The sequence below is a fragment of the Durio zibethinus genome, chromosome 1 (assembly GCF_047325235.1).
Source record: "Durio zibethinus cultivar Kanyao isolate XHJ-2024 chromosome 1, ASM4732523v1, whole genome shotgun sequence".
NCBI lineage: Eukaryota > Viridiplantae > Streptophyta > Magnoliopsida > Malvales > Malvaceae > Durio > Durio zibethinus.
Genome location: NC_143162.1, coordinates 8,218,355 through 8,228,013, shown reverse-complemented (window position 1 = coordinate 8,228,013; position 9,659 = coordinate 8,218,355). Strand labels below are relative to the sequence as shown.

The 9,659-nt window shown below is 27.1% G+C and overlaps 1 protein-coding gene across 1 annotated transcript; it reads left to right on the top strand.

Annotated features, from left to right (window-relative positions):
• The first annotated feature begins 996 nt into the window (after positions 1 to 996).
• LOC111311109 (transcription factor MYB1-like) lies at positions 997 to 3,267 on the top strand. The gene is made up of 2 exons (XM_022910483.2): positions 997 to 1,429; positions 2,179 to 3,267. The coding sequence occupies exons 1-2, from the start codon at positions 1,120 to 1,122 to the stop codon at positions 3,000 to 3,002; spliced, it is 1,134 nt and encodes a 377-aa protein (XP_022766218.2). The 5' UTR covers positions 997 to 1,119; the 3' UTR covers positions 3,003 to 3,267.
• Positions 3,268 to 9,659: the final 6,392 nt, after the last annotated feature.

The following is a 9,659-nucleotide window of genomic DNA, read 5'->3' as shown; positions in this document are numbered from 1 at the left end:
GCGGTTTATAATAAGCTATAAAATGAAACTTATATGTTTCAATCCCTTTGATGAATTTATTATTCAACTTATTTGTTTATTTATATAATTTTTTAATTTTTTGATTTATTATTATTATTTGAAACTTATGTGTTTCAGTCTCTTTGATGAATTCATTATTCAACTTACTCATAAAAATTGTTAAAAATATATTTTTTTCTCTTTATTTTTATTCGATTATTAATTATTTTATTTGCAATATGTATGGAGAGAGATCATTTTTTTCACTTATTTTTATCTCCAGTTTTATTTTATATTTTTTCTGTATATGATTTAACATAAAGTTCAACCAATTTGTATTATTTGAATTTACATTGGATTTTTAATTCAAAGTTTATTCATATATAATAAACTTTTAGTTTTTTTTTCAAGAATATATAATAAATATTTGGTTCAGTGCTTATAATTCACTATATAATTATTTTTCCAAAAAAGAAATTAATGTCATAAATTATTAAAATTTTGAGTTTCAATAACAATATGATTTTTTAATGATATGATTTTATGAGTAAAAAATATTTTTTTAATTAATAAAAAGGTAAACAATTATTAAAAAGAATCATATATTTCTTCTAATTAATTACTGAAGTAGGTGAAATGATATTGACATATAAATTAAATATTTATAAAAAAATATTTAATTTGAATTTTTTTATTTAACTTTTTAGTTAGGTGTAGTATCTCAAATTAAACGTACACATTCAATCATACATTCAAACATATATTTTTTTATTTTATTGAATTTATATATAATTTTTATTAAAATTTTAAATTATATTATTGTTTTTATATTTTTTGTCCAATTTTATGTTGTGTCAATTTTAAATTGTCAATGTCTGCACGCCAGTCAACTCTAGGGTAAAGCTTAGTTAAGGATTGTCCGAATTGGGTCGAGCATGAAGCTCCAAAACTGTCCTCCCTAATTCGAGTGGGAAAAGGATAAAATCGTCAAACAAAAAGGATTCCCAACAACACGCCCGATAAATCTATTTCAACTTGTCTTCTTCATTGTTCACGTAACAATCGCTCTTTGCCGTTAAAGTCTGGTACTTGGAACATACTGTATTTTCTCTCACACTAATGGAAATGGAAATTGAAGCCTTTGAAAATGGAAATGACACGACCGTTACCGAAATCAACGACCCATCCACAGAAGAAGGCGGCGATGAGGACCGCGACGATTTGGCGGTCAGAGGGCGAGCGCGAAGAGAGCGAGTGAAGGGGCCGTGGTCGCCTGAGGAAGATGCGATACTAATTGAACTTGTGAGCAAGTTCGGGGCGAGGAATTGGAGCTTGATTGCGCGTGGAATCGTCGGTCGTTCTGGCAAGTCGTGTCGGCTTCGTTGGTGTAATCAGCTTGACCCTGCCGTTAAGCGCAAGCCATTTACTGGTGCAAAGTCTACACCTTTGTTAATTTTTGATCTGTCAATGTGGTTATCCATTTTCTTAATTTTTGGGAATTGCTTGGATGTTTCTGCATGTTATATTTATGTAGTAATTTTGAAGTTTAGAGTACTATCTTTGTTCAAAGTTTAAGCTATGCCATGTAATTGTTAGCAAAAATTAATGTAGTTTTATGTGTTTACAAATTACAATCTTTTAAGAACTGTGCTTTAAATGAACAAGCATATCAATTCCCCAAAATTTCGAAACTGACAACAATGCTGAACTCGTGCTTTTGTGAATTTTAGGAATATGTCTGATAGAAATAGAGATGCTAATGTAAAAGTGAAAACAAAGTCGCTAGCTTTTGCTATCTAAAAGCTTGTAAAAGCTTGATTTATATGTTTCTTGAGGAAATTGAACAGGGGTCTTTTTGTTTGGAAATGGCAGAAATTTTTGCAAGCATTAGAGAAACTGATTTTTATTTAGGGGATGTCATTGCTTATAAGAAAGTAACAAGAAGGGGAAAGTTGTCTGAAGTCTTGTGCTTAGTATTCTAGCACAAATACCATGCATTATCTTTAGTCAAAGCATATTGTGCTCATAGTCATATCAATGTTTTTACCATGTACACATATCTATGCATTTCTACAATTGATTGGTTCATTTAGGCTTACTTACAAGAATGGAAAATATGCCTTACAGCAATATATTAGTGCTTTTTGATAAATGAGCTGATAATCATGTTTGCTGCAGATGAGGAGGATCAGATGATAATTTCGGCACATGCAGTACATGGGAACAAATGGGCAGTAATAGCAAGGCTTCTACCTGGAAGAACAGATAATGCTATTAAAAACCATTGGAATTCCACATTACGGCGTTGGGGCATGGATCTTGGTGGAATAAAACCAGAATCTGAAAATATGGTGGAAGATGCTAGCTTGGACAAAACCAAGGGATCATCTGAAGAAACTCTATCTTGTGCAGAGGGTAGTTCATTCAGATCCCTGGAAGGAAAAGATGTAAGCTCTTTGGAAAAGGTAGATAATCAATTTAAGGGCAAAGCACTAACAGGGATTCAATCTAGTCATGAATCAATTGAACCACCTACTCTTTTCCGTCCTGTGGCCCGTATTGGTGCTTTTAATGTTTATAATAATGTGGATGCACCAGAAATTGTTTCACCATGTTCAAGGACAGTTCCAATGCTTGAAGGAGTTTACACTGAACGTTTAGTGCCTCTACATTGTGGTCTTGGCTGTTGTGGAACTCAAAATGGTAGAAATCAAAATATTTCTTTGCTGGGGCCAGAGTTTGTGGAATTTTCAGAACCTCCATCTTTTCCAAATTATGAATTGGCTGCACTAGCCACTGATATAAGTAACCTTGCATGGCTGAAAAGCGGATTGGAAAATAACAGCATTAGAGACATGGATGATGCAGCTGGTGGTACAGCATCTCATAGATCTCAAGTGCTCATGGGACATTTTGAAGAGAGCAGAACGAGTGATTATTTACGTATTGAAGAGAAGAACAAGAAGTTAATGGGCAGAATGACCAACTTGCTGTCAATATAAAATAGGAGGCAATCCTACTTCCAGCCTCCAGGTTGAGACATTGCTATGGCCTTGTATGTATTATTGTGTAGAAGCCTAGAAGGCTGTCAGAAAAATGATGAAAAAAAGTAGTTCAGGCTTTTCAATGGCCTCTTAATTAACTTGGGAGTGGTGCAGGGATGGTATCCTGGTTTCTTCTGTATTTGATTTTGAAGTAAACATCATCCGGTACTGAACTATAACAAGGGCTTCATTGTTTCAAGGTCATTGCAATGCTTGACCCAGATACTTAAAATGTCATACTGGTTGATAAAGTTGATAGAGGGGATCTTGTTTACAGAATTTTACAAAGCCTGTTAACATCCCTTTACCAGCATGAATTGATGGCAAAGCTTGGAACCATGGATTACTTTCTGATTACTACTCTTCATCTTTTTTGTTGTGTATGTAGTTGTTTTCTAATGAAGTTTTCATTAACTTTGTTTGGATCAAGAATGTCTTCCCTAGAAACCACATTGGCCTTATAATCTCATTTTACCATTCTCGCTTGAAAATTTAAGTTTAACTAGTTTTAAACCCGGAAATTTTTATAGATCAAAAAATTCATATATAATCAAGAATGTCTTCCCTAGAAACCATATTGGCCTTGTAATCTTATTTTACCATTCTCCCTTGAAAAATTAAGTTTAACTAGTTTTAAACCTGGGTATATTCATAGATCAATAAATTCTTATATAAGTTTTTTTTTTTTTTAAAAAATTCTAATGCAAGTTTTAAGTTTATGAACAACTCAAAATTTACATTTTTATAGAGCATTTTATGTACACTTCATTTTATTATAATTTTACAATTATCTAACTATAATTCAAAACTAAGTACAGGTCTATCGCTTATAAATATAAACTTTACATAATTTTGAATTGTGATTGGTTAATTGTAATACAATAATTATAAGTGAAATACTGGTGATATGCTCCCTTTTTTTTTATTTGGATTTTGTATATTTCAATAAGTAAAATAAGTTAATTATATATTAGGTATAATTATGCAATTATCACAAAATTTAAAAACTCAAATTATAATTTATTAAATGTAAGTAGTCTCTTAACAAAAACCAGTCGTGTTCTTAATTTTAAGGAATTGAAATTTTCGTCGTATAAAAGTCAATCTCTTATACAAACTTTTTCATTAGAAATTGTTCCACAAGTAGATTTTGAGACAAAGATTTCAAAAAAATATAAAACAACTAAATTAAATTTATTTATTTATTTTTATTCACCTTAAATCATTCTCAATTAAATTCATATAAAAAGTAATACGACTTTAAAACAATACAAAATAATTAAATTAGCTAAATATATTTATTTATATTAAATTACTCTCAATTAAATTCGTATAAAAATAATAACAATTAAAAGATTATTCATACATAATATATAATATTATATCCCCTTCTTCCAATAATATTATGATTTTGGGTTTGAATTTAGCAAAAAATTTTAATTGTTAGACCAAATCAATTTATAAATGACAGAGACATGTTAAAATTTTAATTATTACATCAAATCAATTTATAAATTACAAATTAATGTAAAAAGAATATTATTGCACATAAAATAGAAATAATGCTTTTTAACCGTAAATGTATAAAAAAAAAAAGTAAAAACAATGTGTTCACAATTAAAAAGAAGAAATAATATTGATTTCTAAAAAAAAGAAACAAATAATACTGATAGAGTAAAATATTCATTAAAAGAAAGATATAATAGAATTTTATTTATGAGACATCTTAGATATCTTTGAAACTCTACCACTCATCAAAATCTATCTCTATAACGACAATTTCATTTTTCATGAATATACGTTGTTATTTGTTTTCAATGCTTTTGTTAATTTTAGAGGTATTTATTCAAAAGAATAATAGATTTCATTCATCACTACATTTTCCCTTCATATCTTAATATATAACAATATTAACAAAAAGTGTAAAATGTATATATTGAACTAAAGCAATTAAACAACAATTGGAAGGGAAGGTAAACTTATGTAGCAAATATTCATTTACATCTATCCATAAAAACTAAAAACTAATTAATTCATTAAGTATTTATATCTTAACTTCCAAAAAGTAATATTTTCTTTTACATATTATTGTAGATGTACTCAAGTGATACCATCCAAAAAGAAGTAGAAGGTACAAAGAAAGTAAAGAATTGGTTGTTTTTTGGAAACCCAATTTAGTTCTGACAATATATATGATCATTTTAGCGGTGATTTTTCTTTAGTTAGATTTCATTGGTAGTTAGAATGGTACTAATCTCCACTTTAAATGTAAAACAAAGTGAGAATTCTACTTGTAATTGAGGTAGTATTGGAAACAAAACAAATACCTAACATCTATGTGTAAAAATTAAAAACTAATTCATTAAAAAAATAAAAATTAAAAACAAATGAAAAAAAATGAAACAAACAAATCAAACAAATAAAAAAAATAAAAGAGAAACAAAACAAAATAAAAGTATTGAAATAGGCCTTCAAACCAATACTCTAATATGTCAAAACTATTCTTATTTATAATGAAGTTGAATCTTAAAAATTAAAAACTTAATTTAATTGAGAGCGATTTAAAATAAAATAATAATAAGAGAATAAATTTTGATTACAAATTAATTTACATTTTTTTATATAAGGCAAGTAACAAATACTATTTAAGGTCTCTTTTAAATTTGTGACATAAACAAAATTCAAATGATAATCTTTATAAAATCAAGTCTATATGATTTACATTAATTTTTGAATGGTAATATATATACTATTTATGAGTTTTTTTCCAAACTAATATACTTAATGATCTTATTTCCTTAACTAAGGTTCTTTTAAGCTTTATTATGAAAATCAGGTTATATTGCATAATTGGTCCATATCAGTATGATAATTCCAACTCACCATGCTTCTCCATTCTCCCCAACTCTCTCTTTTGTAAATACTAGAAAATTTGCCCAGTTAAACTAGGGCTCATTTTTTTATTTTAAAAAATAAATTATTTAAATTTAATTGTATTTATTTCTTTATTATGTATAAAAATATAAAAAATTATCGATTATAACATTTTCAAAATTTTCATTTTAAATTTTTTTTTAAATTAAAAATCTTTTACTATTTAATTTAATTTAATAAATAATTAGCAAATTGATATGTCTTAGGAGGTTTTCTAAAAAAAACTCAAATTTTCTTTTGTTTAAAGAGATTTTACTTTTTTATTTTTTAAAAATAAAAATATAAAAAAAGTGAAGGCATCATTTAATTAGACCTTCATTTAACATAAAAATCTAAAACATTATTTGAAAGACTATTTGTATATCTACCAAACATTGTTTTGCTTCTTATCTAAATAAAAAAAAATTATAAAGGTCTAATTATTTGACAAATATTAAGCAATGAGACCTTAATTAAGGTTAATGAATAGTAAAAATTATGAGGCTAAGCTACACCTAAAAATTTTTTTGCTATAAAAAATTGTTTGGTATTTGCTCTTGATTTTTGCAATTCTATTCCCTTGTTGTTTTTGAATTGACTCTAATTCCTCTTGTTTTTTCCCCTCTTTAAGCTCTTTAGTAATCTCTCTCTATATAGGATTTTTATGCCTAATTTTGGTTCTTGAATGAACGAAAAAAAATCAAATTTGCTTGACAACTTTAATTATGATTTCTTTTTATTTTTCTTCAATCCCAAGTCTTTTCCAAAATTTTCTAATATACACCCTTTGAATTCTAAAATATTCAATCTGATTCAAAAAAAAAAAAAATTCAATTCTTGAAATTATTTTTATTGATTTTTTAAGTTTTTTTATTTTAACACTTTAACTTTAATCCACAGAAAAAATAAATAAAATAAAATAAACTAAAAGGAAGTATTTTTGGACCTTTAATTCTTGGGCTTAAAGGTCACAGATCAGGTCACAAGTTCAACTCGGGTCTAACCCGCAAGTCACCTGGCAATTTTCCCTTTTTTCTCTTCTTATTATAATGGTGCATTTTGCACCCTGTGATGAATTATTAAACCCTTTTTGTTTCTTTTTTTTTTTTTAACTATAAAACCAAAACATTTTTTTATCTTCATTTAAATGCTTCATCTTAAAAAAAAAAGTTCATTTCCTTTAAACAAAACCCAACAACCCCTACTAACTCAGTTTTCAGTGACCGACAGTTGGTTGAACCGTTGCTCTCCACCGTTGACTAATGTTATTTTAGTTCCAACTTTCACCCACAACTTCTGCTCTACCTCTTGATCTCTATTTTAAGCTCAAATTTTTCCAAAAGTACCTAAATTTGCCTAGAATTGAAAATTTAAACAAAAAATTCAAACCACAAAATATCCTCCTTACATCATCAATCATTCTACATTTTTAATATGTTATTTTTTTATCCTTAACCTTCATTTCTTCCATCTTCGATCACCTAAAAATCTTTTGCTGTTGTGAGCCACCCTTCACACCATCGCTTATTCGTCGTCGTTTATAAACCAAAAAACGACCCCTCTTTCTTGTGCTATAAATTAAAAAGATCTGAGGTGAATCTACCTAGAAACTCCTTTAAATGCTAAACTCCCCATACCTGAAATCCCTTTATTTTTTGTTTTTCTTCCTTTTTTGTGTTGTTTTGGATAGGTGTTTTAATTATAATGGTTGAGAGGGGGGCTGTTTGGTTAAAAGGGTGTTTTGTTTTGGACACTACTTGGGATGAAGTGTTGGCACTAGCTCCATTGAGGTAGCCACAGGAATGGCTTGTCAAATTTTTGCTGCTTGTTATTTTCTTTTTAGGAGATGAATTTGTTAATTTAATTAGATTTTAATAAGGCTAATGTTATAATGAGGTGGATAGTTAACAAAGCTTATATGACAATAAAGTGACTGATTTGGCACTAAAATGAATAGCATAATTGCCAACTTGAGGATATGTTGAGAATTAGAAACAATTTTTATATGTAGGTATAAATGTAACTATATATGTTTTCTTTAATATTTTTTTCTTTTGTAAAAAAAAAAAACCTTAATAAAGTTTTTGTAAATGAAAAATAAAAAACCCATTGGCTCCTGATAAAGTCTTCATATTTTTTTTAATTTTTTTCTAAAAAATAAAAAATTCCGTGATTGCCATCCTTGAAAATCCATATATTTTTTTAAAGAGATGATTTTTTCTTCAATCTTCATAGTGAATTAAAAAGATCTATCGATAAAGCTTTAAAGTAAGAAAAATGTTCATTTTAACAAAATCATTACTTTTCACAAGACTTTTTTAATGGAGATGAAAGTATCATCAAAACTTATATCCCATTCACCTTTTGTAAAAAATGATGGTTCCAAATGTATTGTACAACTTTTTTTTCTCAGTTTCTTTATTTTCTACTCATATTTATGTTTTTTATTCTAGATTCCTATTTATCTCTTTCCCTAATTTGTAGTAGCATAAGGTGCCATGAGATTTCTCATTTCTTCCTTGACCCTGCTTTTCAAATCTCTATTTTTTTTTCCTTCGGAATAAGTAAGTAAACAACAACAAACAAAAGAAAATGTGTTAGTCCAAATTAGAAAGCACAAAACAACAAAATAAAATTAAAAAAAATAGCTAATCGATTTGTAAAAACTCAAGGCTATTTAAATCTTGTTTTGGTTGCTACTGCTTTTCTCATTATGCCAACTTCATTTTGTAGTGGATGATATTTTTTGGTAATGGAGAAACCCTTGACTTGTGTTCTTCCGTTCATTTCACATCTCTCTAAATTTAGGATTTTATTTTTTATAAATTAAAGATTTTTATTGTCTGATATTATAGTTTCTTTTTTTAAAAAAAGTAAATCATTCAAAAATTTAAATAATTCATTGATCACAAATATTGTATAAAAATGATTTTGATAAACAATGTTAGAGTAAAACAAAGACTCTACCTATAGAGATTTCATAAAAGAGTAGTTTTTTTTTTTCAAGTTTTGAATTCTTTACAAAGTTATAATTAATTAAATAAACTTTTATTTATTTTCCTTTTTTTTTTTTGTGTATGACTTGGATTCCATCTATACATGGTACCTTATTTTGGGAATTAAGACTAAAACTATTCTAATTTAGTAAATAAGATTAAAAACCACCTTGGTAGGGGAAAAAACTCTATTTACTCTTTTATGTTTTGAAAATTGAAATTTGTAATTAAATTATCATATATTTTTCATTAATGTTACCAACAATAAAGGATATTCAAACTTGGAATTGGACCATGACAATAAAACAAATTTAAATGAAACCTCATTTTTAGTAAAATAGTAATAATATGATTTCAAAAATTTTGCTAGTCAATTTTATAAAAAAAAAAAATTGATTGATTTTGTGCCTATTAAGTGTTTTAAAACTAATAATTAAATTCGTATTAATTAATAAACAAATAACGTCAAGTTAAGTAATATATGTGTCAAAAAATAAATCATCCATATTATATTGTTTTTATAAAAAAATTTGACTATTATATATTTATATAATATATAAGATTAATCGATTTTTATTCTGGTTTTAGATCTTATTCTAGTTTGTGGCAAGGCTAGTTAGTTTTGAGAGCCTTAAAACAATCTTAATATGCTTATATATCTCTCTATGTTTATTTTTTATTCTTGTTATAGTAAATTTTTGCCTAA